Consider the following 20,930-nt stretch of genomic DNA (forward strand, 5'->3'; position numbering starts at 1 on the left):
CTGATGAATTCCTTTTTTATTAGCCTCCTAATGTATCTCATGGGATTCTATAATTTACATGAATCCCTCCATCAGGAGGTAACCAAAATCCTCTCCCAGTTTTTCTAGGCCGGCTTGAATAATAAACAGAAATACCACATGGTGAAGTGGTCTGAAATCTGTAAGCCTAAGGACCAGGGTGGTCTTGGGGTCATCTCATCCAAGTGGATGAATATCGCCCTCCTCTCGAAATGGCTCTGGCGGATCCAGACTGAGGAGGGCGGCCTTTGGCTGGAGATTATTCGCGCTAAGTACCTTCGTGGTCAACCTTTGGCCTTTGCCTCTAGGTCAGGCGGGTCCCAGTTCTGGCAGTCGGTGATTCGTCTGATGCCTGTACTACGCATTGGAACCGCGATCTCTGTAGGGTCCAGCGCTGGCACCCTCTTTTGGCTAGATCGATGGGCAGGGCCCCGCTCATTTGCGGTGCGCTTCCCTTCATTATTCTCGATCTGCACCCGCCCACTCTTATCGGTTGCGGTTGCCCTAGTAGACTTGGGGGTCGTTACCTTCCGCCGTACCTTTGGGGCGGCGGAACGCGAACAATGGGATGAGCTAGTTGCATGTATTGCACTCCGCTCTCCTTCTCCCGAGCCAGACACGCTATCTTGGCATCTTGAGCCGAATGGCCTCTTCTCAACTAGGTCCCTTTATCAGGCAATTATACCCACTCCGGGACCGGCGGAATTATCCGTTCTTTGGGAAATCAAACTTCCCCTGAAGATCCGCATCTTCCTTTGGCAGTGGGTTCGAGGCCGATTACCCTCGGGCACGGAGGTCCGCAAGCGTAATGGCCCTGGGGATGGCCTTTGCCCCCTCTGTTTGGTCCCGGAAGATTGCAACCACATTTTCTTTCGTTGCCCTGCAGCTCAATTCCTATGGAGTTGCTTCCGGGAGGTCGTGGGTGGCAACTGGTGCCACGATAACCTCCCGGACTTGTTTGGGGAGGCATTTAGCCTCCCTGGCCCCCGGAAAGCCGCCACTTGGGTGGCTTTGGGGACCCTTGCTTGGACCCTGTTGTGCTCCCGCAATAAGCTTGTCATTGAGCGTGTGATCCCCAACCGTGCGACTGACGCTATGTTTAAAATGTGTGGCCTCTTACAGCTCTGGAGACCGCTTAGCAAGCGGCGCGATCGGGAAATCCTTGACTACATCAGCGCAGGCCTTCGATCTTCGGCAGCAGCCCTCTCGCCAGCGCCACCTCCACCGCCACCCCCACCCGAGCCAGATTAGCTTTCCTTTTCTGTCTTCTTCTTCTTTTTTGGGGCTTGTTCCGCTGTGCCCCCAGCATGACTTGTTGACTTGATCGGTTCATGTACTCTTATGTTGGATGCTTGGTCGTTGGCTTTATAATATAAAGCGGGGGGAAACCCTTTTTCAAAACAAGCATAAACAAAAGATAGTATCTTTATCTGTGCCCCTTTTCGAAAAATCTGTGCAAACAATGAAAAGGGGAAGTCTAAACTAAACTACAGTTGCTGCAAAAGGCTAACATCAGAAAAGGATTTTATAGGACATCAAAATGAGGGTCATTTCCAAGGATGAGGGTCATCTTTACATCCCTTTCAAAGTAGGGGTTGTCGGTTACATCTCTCACTTTCAGCCATCACAATGAAAAATGTGCTAACCATGGATGCATTGTGCCGTGGGAAGTTAATTATGGGAAGGCACTCTCATCTTTTAACCTCAGCGATTAGTCTAAAGATTCCCTGTGACGTTATACCTTTCTTTTGGGTTTGATACGAGACAAATTAGTCATTGGATGCATGAGCATGCTTGGGACTAAGAATACAGTTCTACAGGGGAAGGGATATGCAAATTAAAGGTGCTGAAGTGATTGGTAAAGAGACCTCATCCATCCAATTACAACATCACTGGAAAGAAAAAGGCAGCTCCAGTTCAGGAACAAAAGAGAACACGTACGTCTATGGCGGTCAGCGCATTCTTTTTTGTATGCCGACAAGTGTGCTGGGATGACCACGGCCGTGATGGCGTGGTCGAACACCTGTCCCTTTTTTGTGTGTTGGCGTGTGCGCCGGTCGCTGGCAAGTGCGCCAGATGAACTGTGTGGTATTTTTTTTTTAAGCTGGCATTGTATGCCGGCGCGGGCATGATGTCGGCATGAACTTCGGGTGACGACATGGATGACTGGTGGTAAGTGTGTCGGTTATACACATAACGTGGATGAGTGTACATCCGAGCAAAACAAGACAGCAGCTGTGTCCATCATTAGTCAGGCTGTGTGACTGATGACATATTTTTTTGAGAGAGATTTCAGTTGGTTGTGACGTCGCCGTCCTTCATAGCTTTCGCGGAGGTGCAGAGTCAATAAGCCCGCAGCAGGCAGCAGCTGTTCCATGGAATGCAACATTCATTAGACACGCCATGGAAAGGTCAAAGTTGGCGAGGACAAGTGTTCTTAATCCCCAACTGGTTGGGTGCTTATTGACTGTCGTTGACGTGTTGGGGCCCCAGCAAGGGCCGGTCCACAGATAAACGGGGCCCAGGGGCAAGACAAGAACATGGGGCCCTTCTTGACACACAAAAACTCATTTTATTTATTTATTTTTAAAATTAGAAGCAAAGTAAATATCCAGTACATAGTGTAGATTGATGGAACAATATAGCTCCAGAACAGTTCAGTTTTCGTATTTGTTATAATGGAGATATATTTTTTTCTACAAAACAAAACAAACAATGAATGATTGTTGTTCATTGACATGCAGTATTTCTGAGTTTGGTGAATGAGCTAGGTTTTTTTAATTGTTTACTACAACTATTATCACCCTCGTTGGTATCATCAGCATCAGCATAAATATTGTCAGTTTTTGCTCTTCAATATTTACTACAGTCAAGTGCAAAGAATTACTACTTTTGGAAAACTTAGCCATTACCCGCCAAAAAAAGGAAAACTAAGCAATTGATCCTTTCTGAGATTCTACCTGTTCATCTATCCATTTTTCTCCCTTCCTTTAATCACTACCAAGACAAATACTCACTCTATAAATTAACATAAGAGCATTTAGATCACTAAAGTAGTGATCTAAACGCTCTTATATTAGTTTACGGAGGGAGTACTTTCTTGGAGACATGTCACTAAATAAGCTGCATAAAAAGCGTTAATACAGGAGCAGAAGAACCTGGAAACGGATTAGTGCGGATGTAGGTGGCTTGATCCACAGGCCGCGGCAGCCAGAATTAGCATGAATAAGACGACACCACCATGAAGTGAATAAAATTAACCCTTTCTCTTCTAATCTCCTACCTGAGTACTCTCTCATATATGGATCCAATGAAGAGCAGAACAATGTGCAATGTGGAATCGTGACTGCCGGAGGGTAGGGCTAATTACCAGTGAATCTTTGAATCGAGGAACGAGGTTACGGGAAGCAAGAACACATACCATCTTGATCTCTCCAACTCTAGTTGATGGGGAGTGACCAGATCGTTGAGAAAGGAAGGAGAGGACCATTGGGGAGTGAATTCGCGCCCTAGGTATCACGGCCGTGTCCTTATAATCGGAGAGGCATCAGGCATGCGAGGGGCGGCGCTGTTCAGGAGTTGGGATTTGGGGAAGCGAAGCAGTCACGGAGCTGAAGAGACGAGAGCGATGATGGTCCAGTGCGAACAGACCTGACTTTTGCCTGGTGGGTTTTCCATAGCACGGCTCCTTGGGCCTTCATTATTTTTCCCTTGTACTTTCCTTGGCCCATTCTACTTACTAGAGAAGGAACACCTGGGCCGGGGCCCCTGCCCCCCGGGGCCCAGGGCGGGCGCCCCGTTTTCCCTGCCTATGGGCCGTCCCTGGCCCAAGCCTTTGCTGTTGGGTGTTGTTGAGCTATGTTCACAATTTGAACTTCGATGGAATTTTATTCTTGAATCCCTAAATTGAGATTCCAGCTATGAATTTCCTTCACGGATTAGCAATGCTAGCCAAAGCATTAGCAACAACTATGAATTTTATTTCTATGTCATTTGAGAAATAGTTATTTTGAACTAAACTAGTTGCCATCATGTCTATGCAACTTCTCAGGCACGATACCTGACAACGCAAATAGTATGCAACTTCTCAGGCACGATACCTGACAACGCAAATAGTAAGAACACTCTTGCATCCCTGGTGATCCTTGCCTATTGAGAGATTTGAAACAAGCAAAATGCTAGAGTTTTTTGGAACGAAGGCTCAAGAAGAGCCCTGCTTTGAATTAACAAAGCCATCAGCCGGTCAGGATTACAAACTCGAAACCAACACAAGAAAACGTAAAAACGACAAGGTACAAAGGCGCTGGAAAGCAGGTCACAAGCCTCACACACACCAAGCTAAAATGATCCTACACGGAGACACGCAGCTCGGAGATGTGTAGGTCCTCAATCGCGAATAGGACACCAGGGAAGGATAATGTCAGCACAGGAGCAGCACTTCCGACGGCGAGGAAGGGCCTGCCGTCGCCAAATCACCAGCGGCCCCGACATGCCATGTCCTCCCAGCTCCACTACCAAAGAAGGCCCCTGCCTCCTCGCCTGGCTCGAAGGCACCGAACCGTTGACAGTGTAGAAGTTCACCCTAGAACCTTGGAGGAAGGACACCAGCAGGCTGCAACTGGAAAGGAACTGAGCTCACCCGACTAGCCACTTGGTGCTCACCTGGAGCAGAGCATCACCAAAACCCACGTACTGGACACGGAAGAGAAAGAGATGCCGGAATGGACGGAGAAGAGCAGTAGCAAGTGTCCCAGGAAGGCATTGAGAACCTAAGGCCTTGACTGAAAACGGAGCTTTAGCTCTCACGGAACACTGAGATGAGCCACCGGAGGGGAACCCGCTCCCCTCTCGCGCTGGAAGGCAAGGCACACCTCCTCTGCCATGAGAGCTCCTGAATGCAAGGAGCCACAGAGAATCTCACCACAGACATAGGGCACCCGCTACCACCGCCGCTGCACACCCACCACATCACCGAGAATCCCAAAGCCCACCTAGCTCCCAAAAACGGCGCCTTCAGGAAGGACGCGACGCCAAGAGCGCCGCCGCCGCCCAACAGAGTTGTGGTTTTCACCTGGGAGGCTAGAGGGAAAGGGGGACGGCGGATCTAACCTGAACGGCGCCTCCAAGGAGGGGAACGACGCCCTCGAGCGTCGCCGCCGCCAAAACTGGTGAGGCGGGCTTGGGATTTCTCCCGGTCTTCGAATCCCCGCCTCCCTTACCCCAACGACGCTAGATCTGGCGGCTCGCAAGGAAGCAGGCCAGATCTAGCCGGGGTGGAGCTCGTCGAACAGGGGAGGCAGGGCGGCCAGTTCTGGCGCTGCCGACAACCACATCGGCCGCAGCACCAAGGCACTCGTCGTCCGGTTCACCCGCCATTCACACGGCCAGGATCGCCGGCCCACGCCCGCGCCACTGCCTGCCGCAGGGCCGGTGACGCCTCGCCGACTAGGGTCGCCGCCCCGGAGAACGCCCCCCCTCCCCCCCCCCCCCCCCCCCCGCAGAAGATGCTGGGCAGCCAAGGCCCCGCCGCCACCTTCCTCGGCGGCGCCCTGGGCTTGCCCGGCGGCGGCGAGGGAGGAAGGGAGGGGAAAGGGGGGAGGCGGCGGAGCTAGGGTTTGGACCCTCGAGTCGCCCTAGCAGGGGCGACGCGAGGGGAGGGGGAGGCGAAAAAATGCTAGAGTTTTCATCAATGAGAGTGTGCACCATGTTTCCCGTCCTTACGAAGAAGACTGTGTGATGCCTTAATTTGGATGGCGGCAGCTGCAGATGGCCTAAGAGAGAAGTCGTTCTACGACTATGTGATTTTACACATTGTGTTTTTTTGGGTGTTCTTTTAGTAAATTTGTGCACCTCTCTTAAATATTTTTCACGTAAAATGAAATAATAAGAAGTACGTGTGAAGTGGCAAATGACAATGCAGATACAATGAAAGTATTTCCTGTAGGCTATCACATAATAATAGTGATGAAATTTAAAAAACTGTAACCATGTGGGGAGGCGGGGGGGGGGGGGGGGGGGGGGGGGAGGGGGACTGGAAGTTGGCATCAAACAAACACATTTTCTTGTCTCTTGCAAAAATAGCTATCCTATCCCTTTCTACAATCTCTCTATATCCTTGTTACATAAGGTAAGTACTGTATAATAGTTCGGTTTTCCGTGATTTTTTCTATTCCTCTGTGTAAATAGCCTAATATGGGTTCACAATCAATAACATTCTCACCATCGAGAGTAACGATCAGTCGAAGAACACCATGCATTGATGGGTGTTGAGGGCCCATATTGACTATAATGAGATCTTTTCTTGTAAGCGGAAGTCAGGCACCAGGAGCTGAATAGGCCACAATTAGGGAGGCCCGTTAGAAAAATAGGTAATTTTTTTATTATTCAGAAATATCAACAATGTACCTTTATCTTACTCATTCATATACAATAATTTTAATTAAAAAACTAAAATATTCACACATATTTAAAAAATGCCTGTACATCTAAACACATGTGCTGTATTTGAAAATCTGTACATGTATTTTAAGAAAAAAGTTTATGTAATTTACAAAAAAACATTTGATTAAAAAGGTGTTCACATATTTACAAAAATTATTTAGGTAATTGAGTAAAATGTTCACATGTTTTTGGAAATGTTCATTGATTATAAGAAATGAAGCATGCCTACTAAGGATATTTAAAGTTGTTGTTTCAAAGTACTCATATGTTGAACTACAATTTGAATAATGCGCCCCACCTAACGTTGTACGTGATCCATTCTCTCCATGCCGTCAAATCTCCCAACTTCATCACAGAAGTTTTCAGGTACAGCTACACCTACATATTTATACAGTCCCCCCCTCCCCCCACCCTCGTGTGTTTTTTGCATGTCAATTTCCCAGCATTGAAAGAATTAGTGATGATGGTAGGTTTGTTGTTATTTTTTCTCACGTTTCTGCTTGCTATCTCGGCAGTCTATCTATTGGATGGGACATGGGAGTGATAGGTATCGGGAGAGAAGTAGCTACCGCAATGCCATGCGTTGGATCGTAGTTTGTTGATCGATGGAGTTACAACGAGTTCTGTTGGGTTGCTTGGAGCTTGATGATGAAGAACAGGACGCCAAGAACTACTCCATTTTTCACGGCTCCCGCCTCCTCGTAGTGCCATGACGACGGTGATAAAGCGGAGATGGAAGGCGGCAAGGCAATAACAAAACTACAATCAGCTGGCCAGCGAGAGACAGGTTCCTTGTTGCCGTGCACATGCCAAGCCTGACGAGCAACGCCGGGGCGAAGTTGAACCTGCATCACAGGATAGTGGTGATGGTTGAGTGGGGCGCAGAGATGGTGGCGCTGGATGTGAGCGCGTTGGATGCAGCCGCCTCGTTGATGGTGGCGCTGCATGCAGAGCAAAGAAAAGTGGGTGGTGCCGCACCTGTAGACTCTTTTTCTATTCAATCCATCAGGATCGGGTTGCAATATCACAAAGATAACGGAACAAGTATAAAAGATAGCATCATTTATGCAAGGGAACCCTTTATGCAAACAACCAAAAAGGGAAGTCTATACTAAACTACAGCTATTGGAAAGAGCAAAAGGCTAAGAGCCTCTCTAGCAGACCCCGTAAAAGGGCCGAACCTGCATAATTCCGACGAGTATACATGTTCGACCTGTTTTTCTTGTCAGAACAGACTCCGTATCCCGGGCCGGGCCTGTAAAAAGTTTACCTTGGCCCGAAAAAAGACCCTCTTCATAGCCATTTATGCGATTTCACTGCTCGGATACGGGTCAAACCCTATCCGTCTCCGCCGCCGCTCCGTGGCGATTCTCCTCCCTCTCCGCCCCAATTTCTCGAAGCCAGCGAGCCTAAAAAAAAGCCATAGCGACACTTCCCGACCCATGGACGGCTACCGAAGTGGTGCGGATGACGCGGAGCGCTGCCGCCGCCGCACCCAAGCGGGGGGCGGGGAAGTGGCTCAACTATGGGAGCCGGCTGCCGCCGGCGTTCGAACGCCGCGAGCTCGCGGTCCGTCGCCGCGAGGAGCTCATCCGCGGGCGCCTCGAGCTCGCGGCTCACTCCGGTCAAGAGAGATCCGGAGGAGCTCGGGCCGCTCGCCGTCAAGCTCGAGGCCGACGCGGACCCGCCGCGTCGAGGCGTCATCGGCCCCGGCGACTACCTCTCACCAGGGCAAGAGAACCACCTCAAGCGTGCTATCATGGAGCGCTTGGCGAGGGAGGAGGAGGCGGCTGATGCGCGCCGCCGCCGCGAGCTCGAGATCGAGAATATCTTCCTCGAGCAGGGCATGCGGTGTCGCAGGCGCACGTGTCCAAGGAGGCAGACCTGCGCGTCATGAAGGCCGAGCAGGCCAAGGTCTGGATCGACCTCGATTCCGACGAGGACTGAGCTCATCCGTCTCCTCCGCCGGGTCGTCGCCGCCGCCGCACCCATCGATTTTGGTAGCCTAGGCTCGGGTACGCTGCACGGCCCGCAGATCCCCCCTCCTATGTAGTACTATGATGTAGTATGATCAACAACTATCTATAATGTAGTATGATGATCAACTATGTATGATGAATTTCGTTGCAAGTTTCTCTCGTGAATGTTTTTTTCTTCAAATTTTACTGTTTCATATACGGGGTCTGATCTACAGCGAACTGTAAACGCATTTTTCGGATCAGACTTTTACGGGATATGCTAGAGATGCTCTAACAACAGAAAAGGTGTTTAGGGCATCTAACTCTAACCCCTAAAATGGACACATTATTTATCCACGCACCGGTGGGGAGCAGTCCGTGTATATTGATGCGGGAACCAGCCATCCAACCATGTCCCCTATAAATGCCCTTCTATGCATGTGCATGTCACGGTTGAGGAGAGAGAGAATGTCCGGATGTCCGATGTGGCAGCTTTTGATTGTCTAGACGAATGTTCGGACTCCCCCAAAGCCCCCCACTCCCACCCCCACCTGAACACACACCAAATTTGCTTCTAGTTTGGAAGAGTCTGGATGACCGGACATTTGGGGGTGGCATTGGATGGCAAAAAATGTTAGGACTCCCGCAAAGAACATTTATGGGAGATTTAATGGTCCTTGTTGGAGATGTCCTAATAAGACATCACAATGAGGGTCATTTCCAAGGATGAGGGTCATCTTTATATCCCTTTCGAAGTAGGGGTTGTCAGTTACATCTCTCACTTTCAGCCATCACAACGAAAAATGTGCTAACCATGGATGCATTAGTTAGCTGCGGGCAGTTAATTATGGGAAGACACTCTCATCTTTTAACGTCTGCGATTAGTCCAAAGATTTCTCATCTTTTAGCCTTGGCAATTAGTTAGCTGTGATAGGTTAATTATGGGACGATTCTCTCATCTTTTAACCATTCCTTTTGGTTTGATACAAGACAAATTAGTCGTTGGATGCATGAGCATGCTTGGACTAAGAATACAGTTCTGCAGGGGAACGGGTAGGCAAATTAAAGGTGCTACAACTACAACATCACTGGAAAAGAAAACGCACTTTCAGTTCAGGAACAAAAGAGAACACGTACGTCTCTGCACGCGCGCTTGTGCCTGACGACTGTTGGGCATGATGCTTCTACTGAACTGAGGGTCAGTTTGGTTGCTTCCCTGGAGCAAAGTTGCCTGGCCTGGTGCTTGCCTGAGAACTAACTGTGGTTTGTTTGGTTCGTGACCTGGAGATCGAATGCTAGCCTGGCCTGGAAAAGTGGAGCTCGTCGTTAGCCTGGCCGGTAAACCTGAGCGTGTGATTAGCCTGGTTCAGGCCACCTGAAATGGACGCCTGGACATGCCTGTGATGCTAACCCTGTCATCCAATTTAAAATGGGAAAGGTACAGGTGAATAGTGGCCTGGTTTAATATATTTAACACTTACTAGGCATGGCCACGAACCAAACAATGCTCGTCTCGTCGATTTTTTGTCCAAAAGGACCACCTGCCTAGCGGAATTACCAGAAAAGACCCCCTCTGGATGAAATTGGCAAAAAAGACCCCCTAAGCCATGGTAGCAGGCGCGGCAGCCGACACGTGGCACCTGCCGCCACGCCCGGAGGCGGCAACACTGTTCACTATACTGTTCATGCAAGAGACGAGGAAAACAACAACGAGGCGAGCGAACAGTACCTGCCGCCTCACGCAGTGGCGACAACACTGTTCATGCATGAGTGAACAGTCATTTTGAAAAATAAAAGAAAAATAGCAGAAAAATTCAAAAAGTTCTGAAATTTTGCACCCACTTAGAACACTCGATTGTTTTTGCTGCTAAAAAATTCCAGATTTTTCTGAATTTTTCTGTTTTTTTTTATTTTTTCAAAATTACTGTTCACTGCACGTGAACAATATTTTGAACAGTGCTGCCGCCCCTGCCTGAGGCGGCAAGTACTGTTTGCTCACCTCGTCGTTGTTTTTCTCGTCTCCTTCGTGAACAGTACACTGAACAGTATTGCCGCCTCCGCGCGTGGCGGCAGGTGCCATGTGTCGGCTGCCGCGCCTGCCGCCACGCCCCTGGGGTATTTTTTGTCAATTTCATCTGGAAGTGGTCTTTTCTGGCAATTTCATTGGGCAGGTGGTCTTTTTAGACAAAAAATCCGCCTGGTCAGGCAGGAAACAGAGACATCTCAGGCCTAGTCCAGGCACACAATTTTTCCTGGCATGGCCTCTAGGATGTGAACCAAACAGCCTCTGAAACTCTGGTTAGTACAGGCAACTATATACTACTCCTTTCATTCCTAAATATTTGTCTTTTTAAAGATTTCAAATGGACCATCACATACGGATGTATATAGACATATTTTAAATATAGATTCACTCATTTTGCTTCGTATGTAGACATTTGTTGAAATCTTTAGAAAGACAAATATTTAGAAACGGAGGAAGTAGTATCTAAGCTGCTGCTGGTGAACTAAAACTCTAGTACACAAAACTGAACTGAACTGTAGTATAGTATCTCCAACCTTCATCACTTTTATACGGGTGTTAACAGATCGTTTGTTTTTTCAGTAATCAGTAGTCCCTCGGACCACGTATACGTATATAGGGACTAATATATTATCTGAGGTTACCTTTGCCCTCGGGTTAACCCGGTAATATATGACATGCATGTTACACTTATATAAAGTATACCATCGAATTCGCATATGAAAGAAGTTTTTAATGACTTGATTTTTATATCATGCATCTCATATACTAATTTTTTTATCATTGGTCAAAGGCTACCTTAAAAAATATACGTGAAAGTGATTATATGTATGTGGTAAGCATCTACTCGTGGTAAGTGTATCGGTTATAGACATGATACCAGTAGATAAATGGTTAGCCGCAACTTTAATTGATGGCGCACCATTTTCAATCAACGTTATCACTATTTTGTTCTAAATAGTGATGACGTTGACATATTTGATACTCCTTTGTCCTAATTTTTTTGTTTTAGATTTGTCTAGATACGGAACACGTCACAAGTTGGTGAGCCCAGCTGTACTGACCAGCCACAAGTTAGTGGTGGTGTTGGATCCCTGTGAACGCCATAGGAAATAAGGGTAGTGGTGGCGTGCATTATTTTGACACACCATCGCTAACTTTTGCCTATATAAGATGTTGGCAGCTTCCTTTGTTCCTCACATAATTTCATTTCTTTATCAACAAAAATCTTCTCCCTAGCTTGCTCCTCTTGGTATTTGTTCTACCCGCGTTGTAGCTATGTGGCCGGTTTGACCCACCGGAGCTTGTAGAATCGGCATGAGACCCACGCGTGCTAGCCCACATCGACTGAGAGTGTCGAAAGTTCAAGGCTCCGCCGCCTTGGCGGAGTTTCCCTATGCCCCTGCACCACCGGCGCCGAAGTGGTCGGGAATCCGACGAGGGCGCCCGTGCTGCCATGCGCTTGCGGACGCTCTCATGATAAGAACACTTCACACACAACAAAGAATCGAGAACGAGTGTTCATCATCTGCGCTGGTCATGGAAAGAACGTTTCAGCACATTTCCAACCTGTTCTGATGTTGACCTGCGCGCTACTGCCATCTATCTGCTAACCATATTGGTCCATTAATTCCTACATTTTCAGATCGAACAGATAGAAGAGATATTTGCCGTGATAATCCTCACTGTATTGGGCTGTTTATATAGTACATGTACATGTTCAGTTACAAGACATTACGACGTGGAATATCAAGAGAGAGGTCTCTAGACCTTCTACATTCTAGCACTAAGCTGTAATTGCTAGGCGTTGCAACTCATTATGCTAGACAGCACTAACTCGTAACATTTGACACGCCCCCTCAATCTCAACCGACAGAGACAAGATTGAGATTGCGACGACATCGGTCTAGCATCAACTTCGTGCATGGTTTGGTGAAGACATCCACGACCTGATCTTCTGAAGCAATGAACCGGACATCTAGAGCTCCTAGTGCCACCTTCTCTCGGACGAAGTGGAAGTCGACCTCGATGTGTTTTGTCCTTGCATGAAACATTGGGTTGGCGGTAAGATAGTTAGCTCCAAGGTTGTCACACCATAGTACAGAAGGGCGCGGCTGCGATATATGCAGCTCTTTTAGTAATGACCGTACCCAAGTAACTTCGGCAGTCCCATTTGCGAGTGCCTTGTACTCTGCCTCTGTAGATGAGCGTGACACGGTTGGTTGTTTCCATGCACTCCAAGAAATTAAAGTTGGTCCAAAGAAGACCGCAAAGCCACCGGTTGAGCGCCGATCATCTGCGCATCCAGCCCAATCAGCGTATGTGAAAACGCTCAAGAGTGTAGATGTTGATCTCCGTATACTAAGCCCACAAGATATTGTCCCCTTGACATAGCGGAGAATTCTTTTTACAGCTTCCTAATGAACCTCCGTTGGTTGAACCAAGTACTGACAAACCTTATTGACGGCAAATGAAATGTCGGGTCTGGTGAGCGTCAAGTATTGCAAACCACCTACAGTACTGTGATAGACAAAAGCTTCTTCATCATTTAGAGCTTGGCCAATGTCCCGCGATAACTTATGTTGCACATTCATGGGGTTGACACTGCCTTGCAATTCTCCATGTGTGTACATTGAAGTAGGTCAGTAGCATACTTCTTCTGAGTAAGACTCAACCCCCGAGAGCGCTTCAATTCCCAAGAAGTACTGCAATGGCCCAAGGTCCTTCACTGGGAAGGACTGAGCTAGCTGATTCAATAGACGCCGAACAACAGTCGGGCTGGAACTGGCGACGACGATGTCGTCGACGTAGACGAGCATATACATGGTGATGCCGGCATGAGAGAAAATAAACAGGGATGTATCTACTGTTGATGGAGCAAAACCAAGTTGCTGGAGATGATCACTGAGCCGCGAGTACCATGCACGCGGCGACTGTTTGAGGCTATAGAGAGCCTGCTGAAGTTTACACATCATACCTGTAGATAAATCAGAGGTTTGGTTTACTTGTGGTGCAGTATTATGCGCTGAATATTGGGTCGTGTCATCTACAAGATTGACAACATTTCACCTTCAATACGTTGTTTGCACCAATAATAATTGACCACATAAGAATTGAAGAATAAGCAATGATGACCGATACCTGCAGGTAAATCCGTGGCATGGTCTTCATGTGGTTCAAAATTCCCAACTTGTTCACTTTCTGTAATCAAGTTTTCATATAACAGAAAAATGAGAACATAAGTCTTCATTCATAAATAGCAAGTATATAAATGAATAATGAACCTCATACCCGTATATAAATCAGAGGTTTGGTTTACTTGGGGTGCAGGGTTACCAGACAAACATTGTGTGGTGTCATCGAGGGGGCCACATATGGCATCCTACGATTCCAACCAGTCTCCCCATGTGGGAAGAATAGTCAATGGGTCGTAGCACCCATAGTATGCTCTAATATATAGGGGGCGTTCTCTTTTTTTCCATGTACGACAACACTTCTATCAAAGCAATTCTTTGGGTCGCTCCCTTCAACCCATATCGCTGCCACCTGAGAAGTCATTGGGGCATTGTACCTTCGTTGATCCAAGTTGATATCCGTGTTTAGTGAGATCCTATACTCATCTAGATTTGGAACAGACCCAAGGCTCTTTAAAACTTGTGCATAAGGGTTATGCTCAAGTATTCGCAGAATCTTTCGTATGAGTTCTATATTAAGATCTGGAGACCTCATAGCCCTGTGAACCAAGTCTTGATCTGTATCATAAATATAGAGCTGCAAATGGCGAGGTCCATTATCAGCCGGCACCAGACCATCAAGAGCGTGGTATAAGCCACCACATGCACGAAATGTATATACTCCAGTTCCTGCCGCAGTGCTTACTCGGCGATCATGAGTGACTCCTAGAGTTGTGAATGAGAAGTGCGAGTTGAAATACCGTATATGCTCTCTGAAATATTTAGCATCCTCATCATCTTGACTTGTAAACAACCGTTTTAGCTCTTCTGGAACATCTGGAGTAATAATATCGACTTTTCTTTTTCTGCAACAAAATGCTGGGCCCTCAAATGGAAACCGCAATGCCCCACGGTGGCGGCAGTCGGGAACCTTTCTTAGGACATGGTGCTTTGTAGGTAGGTTTCGGTAAATGAATTCATCGGTATTTGATACTGGTGCTGCTCGTGGGCGTCCAAGTTGGTAAGATTCATAAGCAAGACCTAGCATTAAAGAACAATATATATTAAATTATGAATGAAGACCTATGAGGCTCATGGTAAATTCGGAAATAGACAATGGACATACCTTCGGCCATAAATATTCTAGGTTCCTCATCAGGCTCATGGTACACAGATTCTCCATTTTGCAATGGCGCCAAGCAGTCTAGTAGGCAATATATTGGTCAAACATAAATGCCACAAAATTGTCAACGAAGAACCTGAACAGTGAACGACTAAACATTTAATGTACCTTCAAAATTGGGTTGTTGAACAACGGGTTCAAATATTCCATATGGATCTTCTATCTGGTCGTTGCCCACTACGAAAAACCACAAGATAAGTAGAGCATACAAAATCAGGTACTATAGTAGTCTAGGGTCATAAAAATCACTTTGTAGATCTTGAGTGCTTTGAGTATCATCTGGAGACGGTTCTGCAGGGCGTCTCTCATCATTAGTTGGCGTCTTCATTGGTTGACTGGAGCCATTAAAAGGCTCTATACCTGAATAGACGAAAGAGAACCAGGAATTGCGGTCAAATAAACACTATGGACACACTTCCACCATAACTAAATGGACGAACTAAACCGGACCTTGAATTGAGAAATCTGGGTTACGTATTCTGCTAAGTTCGGGTGCCTGAACCCTGAAAGTTGTGTGAGAGGCTCTGCATTGTGTTCAATTGACAGTAACTTTCATTCAGAAGCTGATTATAGTTTTGTTCTTGTTTAGAAGATTACAAACCAAAGCCATTAAAGCATACCTTGTGCAATATCTCTTACAACGGTGGAGATTGATTGCATGTTATCACCAAGAGGCATAGCAACATCTCTAATGCGTCCACCAATTTGTGGTATCTGATATGCATCATTCCGGTGCAACCAATCGGACTCCTCGTCGCAGTGGCGGACCCACCATTGGGGCGAGCTGGGGCGGCCGCCCCGGGTCGCCGGCGGCGGGGGATCGACCCCTACCTACCTATCTTCCTCCGGCGGTGGAGAAAACCAGCGGCTGCGGCGTCTCTGTTCGTGCGGCAGCCAGCGAGCGAAGGGATAAGAGGAAAGCAGAGAGATGTGGGCCGGTCCGCCGGTGGACTGGGCTATTTTCTACAGGCCCAAAATAAACGTCTGTTAGATCTGCTGACTAGTCCTCGATCCAGAAATCCAATCCACCGTTCCCCTCCCTCTGCACGACCTAGACGACCTGCTGCTCGCTGCTGCGGTGCTGCGCCGCCGCCAGAGCCCAGAGGCCAGGGGTTCCTGGGCGCGAGGGGCGGCTCCTTCATCTGCTCGCTCCTCCATCGGCGAGGGAGGGGGTTGATACTGCGGCTGTGTGGGGCGGTGCTGGTGCTGGAGCCTGGAGGTCGGGCCAGCGGCGAGGGGCGGCAGTGGGGGCTGTGCCAGTGATGGATTCCGGCGAAGAGATGGACTCCGGCGAAGAGGTGGATTGGATAGGCATAGTTGCTGCTGTCGAACTCGAAGAAGCTGAGGCTGAGGCTGCTGCTGTCGAAGATGCGGCGGCTGTGGCAGAGGCAGCAGCTTCGGCGGCCAGAGCCAAACGGAGGCGAGAGCGACCACATGACTCTGACGACCGGCAGGTATCCTCTTCTAGTCTTCTTGTATCCGCTTCCTTTGATATGTTAGTTGGAAACTTGGAATGTTGAATAGCAGATAGCAGTAATAGGACACTCGGTTTTGATATGGTGCCATTTGATGTTGTAGGGCATTCCTCCGGCATTTAATTTAGCTGATGTGGATCCTGATCCTGGCACACGTAAGCAAATTGAAGAGTATGCAACTCCAGAAATTAGAGATGAAATGAGAAGGGCATATTTGTCGAAAGGTGTTGGACGTTTGTATGGTCATGATTTTCCTCGGACTCTTTTTGGGAAAGATTGGCGGAACTTCAAAGAAGCATGGTATAAAGATTATGATTGGCTAGAGTATAGTAAAGAGACAAAATCTGCCTATTGTTTCCATTGTTTTCTTTTCAAGCCTCCAAGCATTGGTGACAAGTTTGGCCATGATGTCTTCACTAAGAAAGGGTTCAAAAATTGGAAGAAGGCAGTGGAAATATTCAATGCTCATGTAGGTGGACCAAACAGCGCTCACAACAATGCTAGAAGACGGTGTGAAGATTTCAAAAACCAAAAGCAAAGTGTGTCATATGCAATGACTTCTCATACTGAGAAATCACATATTGAATATGAAGAGCGTTTCAGGGCTGTTGTAGGTGTGGTAAGGTTTCTTGTCTCTCAAGGCCTAGCTTTTCGTGGGCACGATGAGACTACCACTTCCATGAACAAGGGTAATTTCCTTGAGATGTTGGATTGGTATGCAGAAAGATGCAAAGATGTAGCCGATGTGGTCCATAAAAATGCTCCTGGCAATCATCAATTGACTTGTCATAAAATCCAAAAACAAATAGTACAAGCATGTGCCGAAGTGACTACAAAAGTGATAATGACTGAGCTTGGTGATAGTAATTTCTCTCTACTTGTTGATGAGTCTCGTGATGTATCTGTTAGAGAGCAAATGGCTGTGATTGTGAGGTTAGTTATTTGTCATGATTGTTCTAATTCTGAATGTACCTACTCTACCCTGACATGCTTGTTCTAATTTTATAGTTTGTTTTGCTTGAAGGTTCGCGAACCAAAAAGGGGAGTCTTTGGAAAGATTGCTTGGTGTTAAACATGTTCTTGATACTACATCCGCTTCTTTGAAAAGATCTTTGGACGCAATGTTTGTTAAACATAATTTATCCATGTCTAGATTGAGAGGACAAGGATATGATGGGGCCTCAAATATGCGTGGAGAACTTAATGGTTTGAAGAAATTGGTGCTAGATGTCAATCCGTATGCTTTTTATGTGCATTGTTTTGCCCACCAACTTCAATTGGTAGTTGTTGCTGTTGTCAAGGGAGTCCTAGCTGTTAGTGATTTCTTTGGACATACAAATAAGATTGTCAACATGGTTAGTACTTCTTATTTCTTATAGCTTATGGATTTGCAAATCCAAATAGTATATATCTAGCCATTATAAAATTCTAATGCACTTACTCTTTTCTTGTAGGTAAGTGCCTTGTGTAAAAGAAAAGATGCATTGTTGCAGAAGCATCATGACAACCTGGTTTTACAGTTAGAGCATGGGGAGATTTTGTCAGGAAAAGGCGAGCATCAAGAGACAAGTTTAGCAAGACCCGGTGATACACGATGGGGGTCACACCACAAGACTCTAATCCGGATATATCAAATGTGGGATTCCGTGGTTGAAGTGCTACATGGTATTTCTCTTGATGGAGCAGATGCTGATGATAGAGGTTTGGCTTCTGGCTTTATGATAAACATGGAAACATTTGAATTTGTTCTTATCTTGCATTTGATGCTTCGAGTGCTTGGTTTAACCAATGATTTGTCACAAGCATTGCAACAAAAAGATTAGAATATAGTCTGTGCTATGAATATGATTGTGTCAGTGAAAAGTCTATTACAAAAGTTGAGAGATGATGGATGGGAGCCTCTCTTAATATCTACTACTAACTTTTGTGCTGCAAGAAATATAATAGTGCCCAATATGGATGATAACATTTCAGCAAGGGGTTACCCAAGAAGATCACGCAAAATGGTTACTTGTCTCCATCATTACAAGGTAACTATATTCAATGAGGTGTTGGATAGAAACATAGTTGAGATGAATAATCGATTTAGTGAAACTTATACACGCTTTTTGAAGTGCATTGCTTGCCTTGATCCTAGAGACTCATTTAGCAACTTTGATCATGATAAGCTAGTTGAGCTTGCAAATATTTACTCAATTGATTTCTCTTCACAAGAGCTCTATCTGTTGACTGATCAACTCAACATATATATTGATGTGATGAAAAGAAGTACTGAATTCTTGGCTTGCGATAGTTTGAGTTCTCTTGCTCTCAAGTTGGTTCAGAGTAGCCAACATCTGGTATTCCCAGGTTTATCGGCTCATCAGACTTGCATTGACATTACCGGTGGCAACTGCATCAGTTGAGAGGGTTTCCTCAGCCATGAATATTATAAAGACTGATCTTCGAAACAAGATGGGTGATGATTGGCTTAATGATTTGATGGTTTGCTTTGTTGAGCGCGAGATATTTGCTAAAATTAGTGATAAAGAGATTATGGTTCATTTTCATGCCTTGAAGAACCGTCGAGGTCATCTACCTCCACAACCTCGTGTTCAGTATGCAATTACGTCTTAAAGGTATACTACCACCCAGTTACCATCAGATGTGTGTCTATATCAAAATATACAACTCTCATCACACTTGTGATAATGCATTCTTTATTTTGTAGGTCTCATTTGGAAATTGGAATTATGGGATCATATTGTGGCATAACTGAGCATTTCAAGCGGCAAGAGTCCATGTGAGCAGTCAGGCGGCCTCGGCGACTTTTAACAGTGTACTAGTTTTAAATAGTCTTTTCATCCTTTTGCTGTTGAATGCTATGAGTTCTGGTTGAATATAGCTGCATTTGTAGCGAAAAAAATTTAAACATTAAATGTTCGCCCCGGCTAACTTCAATTCCTGGGTCCGCCACTGCCTCGTCGTATGGTAAAGTATTCTCCTTGTCGTGGGGGGCATGTTCAGCTGATAGAGATGAATTTGGTATATTTGATGCTACTGCATGAAAATTGTAGATAACATCAGTAATTTTTTTTTTGTTATATTCGATAAGATAACACCATGCAATCAATATGTTATGGTAGCACAGAACCTTTAGACGCTATTTGTTGTAGCTGGGTGACACCGGATTGTCCTGTAGCTGGTGTGTGTGACACGGTGCTATCGTTGGTGAGTAGGGTCGTAGTAGCCTTTCTCTGCTCACGTGATTGGCGTTGTCGTTTTAATATTTCATCCCTATTTTGTGCATACCGCTCCCTGTCCCTTTGCCTCCGTATCTCTTTAGGGTCAACATAGATGAGAAAGCTAGTTAGTATCAACAAATAGGGTTCACTGTAGTTGGTTGATCGTCATTACCAATGGGTATGGACATCGGTGTTTGTGTTTCATTTTCATGGACACTGATATCGGCGGAAGCGTCAGCCATTTTTTTGTTTCTGTAGGCGTGACGTTGTCTCTTTAATATTTCGTCTCTATTTTGTGAATACCGTTCCCTATCCAGTCGCCTCTTCAGCTCCATAGGGTCTACATGTATGATTTAGAGTATCATAAGTTACCTGAATAATACGTAAGCATGCAGTATATGGCCATACTTACCTTGGGACATGGCTAGGGGTGTGTGTGGCACATTTTGCTCATCATTCGGCAGAGGTTTATCATTCTGCTTCTTTAAACGTGCCTCATGACGTCTTTTCAGAATGTCCTCTCTATTTCGTGCATAATATTCTCTGTCCCTCTGCCTCTTAATTTCTTCAGGGTCTGTTTAAATATACAATGGAAATTAGCACATTCGTTATAGAAGTGTTCATCAACCCAGAAAAAAAGAAGCGCTCAGTTGGCTGATAGTTACCTGAGGAATGGATGTTGCTTATATCCTGAAATGGGGTGCGTGCCCCCGAGTGATTTGGAGAAGTCATAACGTCGACTTCATAGACTGAATACTCCAGTCAAAAATCTGTCAAGAGGGTTGACTGGAAGCATATATTAGTTAGAATTAGATTCAAGTTATGTTGTCATAAATCTGTAGATTGCATTTTCTTAAAGCACAAGGAAGTTAGAAGATAACTTGCAAGAACAAGAAGAAATGTGTAATATTAAAATCTTGCCTGATGTTTTCAGAGGATGGCACAGGTGATGCAAGGAACTGACGACCTGTTTGCAGCGAGAAGGTGAGGCAGGAGCAGCCGCGCATCTAATGGCCAGTGGAGGGCGGCGAGGGAAGGCGGCGGTGTTTTCGTGCGGCGAGGTCGCCGTCCAGGAAGGCGAAGGCGATGATGTTTCTGAGCGGCAAGGGGATATGGGTGGGATATGTTTCTTGTTTTTGGATTTGGATTTGAAAGGTCTATTATTATTTGTGGGAATGGGGGATACGTGATTGTAGGGATTGTGTTTGCTTTCGCATGGAAGTTTTCCTCCACGGTGGTGGAGTACGGTCAGTCAATGTAAATTAGTAAGTGCACACCAAAAAACATATCAGGTGAAGGCTGGCCGTTGGATATAGATTAGCGGGGATAATCATGCGGTAGTAGTGAGTCCGTGTATGTTTTGTGCGGTGCATTTAGCAAAGATAATATTTGCTTTTTTATTAGTAGTGGAGATGTGGGCCTCCCAGCGTTATTT

The 20,930-nt window shown here is 46.3% G+C and overlaps 2 protein-coding genes across 7 annotated transcripts; one reads left to right on the plus strand and one right to left on the minus strand.

Annotated features, from left to right (window-relative positions):
- Positions 1-12,781: 12,781 nt before the first annotated feature.
- Positions 12,782-15,683, minus strand: LOC125520438 (uncharacterized). 3 transcript variants are annotated; one of them, XM_048685365.2, is made up of 8 exons: positions 15,417-15,683; positions 15,247-15,320; positions 15,046-15,156; positions 14,905-14,973; positions 14,740-14,817; positions 13,732-14,654; positions 13,582-13,641; positions 12,782-13,486 (listed from the first exon to the last, which is right to left on the minus strand). In XM_048685365.2, the coding sequence occupies exons 3-6, from the start codon at positions 15,122-15,124 to the stop codon at positions 13,861-13,863; spliced, it is 1,020 nt and encodes a 339-aa protein (XP_048541322.2). In that variant the 5' UTR covers positions 15,125-15,156; positions 15,247-15,320; positions 15,417-15,683; the 3' UTR covers positions 12,782-13,486; positions 13,582-13,641; positions 13,732-13,860. The 3 variants fall into 3 exon arrangements, with proteins under 3 accessions (XP_048541322.2, XP_048541321.2, XP_048541320.2); XM_048685364.2 differs by lacking the exon at positions 15,247-15,320 and having other exon boundaries at positions 12,782-13,417; positions 15,417-15,679; XM_048685363.2 differs by lacking the exon at positions 15,247-15,320 and having other exon boundaries at positions 15,417-15,679.
- Positions 15,684-15,819: 136 nt separating this feature from the next.
- On the plus strand, positions 15,820-20,898 carry LOC125520436 (uncharacterized). 4 transcript variants are annotated; one of them, XR_015610062.1, is made up of 7 exons: positions 15,820-16,250; positions 16,375-17,204; positions 17,296-17,626; positions 17,726-18,301; positions 18,621-18,889; positions 18,982-19,089; positions 20,430-20,898. XR_015610062.1 is itself a non-coding variant. In XM_087533387.1 (7 exons), the coding sequence occupies exons 1-6, from the start codon at positions 16,059-16,061 to the stop codon at positions 18,885-18,887; spliced, it is 1,923 nt and encodes a 640-aa protein (XP_087389513.1). In that variant the 5' UTR covers positions 15,820-16,058; the 3' UTR covers positions 18,888-18,889; positions 18,982-20,898. The 4 variants fall into 4 exon arrangements, 1 of the variants encoding a protein (XP_087389513.1); XM_087533387.1 differs by having other exon boundaries at positions 17,726-17,972; positions 18,246-18,301; positions 18,982-20,898; XR_015610061.1 differs by having other exon boundaries at positions 17,726-17,972; positions 18,246-18,889; positions 18,982-20,898.
- The last annotated feature ends 32 nt before the right edge of the window (positions 20,899-20,930 follow it).

The sequence above is a fragment of the Triticum urartu genome, chromosome 7A (assembly GCF_056163025.1).
Source record: "Triticum urartu cultivar PI428250 chromosome 7A, HENAU_Tu73, whole genome shotgun sequence".
Taxonomy (NCBI): Eukaryota; Viridiplantae; Streptophyta; class Magnoliopsida; order Poales; family Poaceae; genus Triticum; species Triticum urartu.

Coding starts and splice junctions, on each gene's coding strand:
- LOC125520438 (XM_048685364.2), bottom strand. CDS start 15,474: ATGCCTCTTGGTGATAACATGCAATCAATCTCCACCGTTGTAAGAGAT. Junction 14,818..14,904: donor TCAACAACCCAATTTTGAAG/GTACATTAAATG, acceptor ATTGCCTACTAG/ACTGCTTGGCGCCATTGCAA. Junction 14,655..14,739: donor TAGAATATTTATGGCCGAAG/GTATGTCCATTG, acceptor CTTTAATGCTAG/GTCTTGCTTATGAATCTTAC.
- LOC125520436 (XM_087533387.1), top strand. CDS start 16,059: ATGGATTCCGGCGAAGAGATGGACTCCGGCGAAGAGGTGGATTGGATA. Junction 16,251..16,374: donor ATGACTCTGACGACCGGCAG/GTATCCTCTTCT, acceptor TTGATGTTGTAG/GGCATTCCTCCGGCATTTAA. Junction 18,302..18,620: donor CTTGTCTCCATCATTACAAG/GTAACTATATTC, acceptor TGGTATTCCCAG/GTTTATCGGCTCATCAGACT.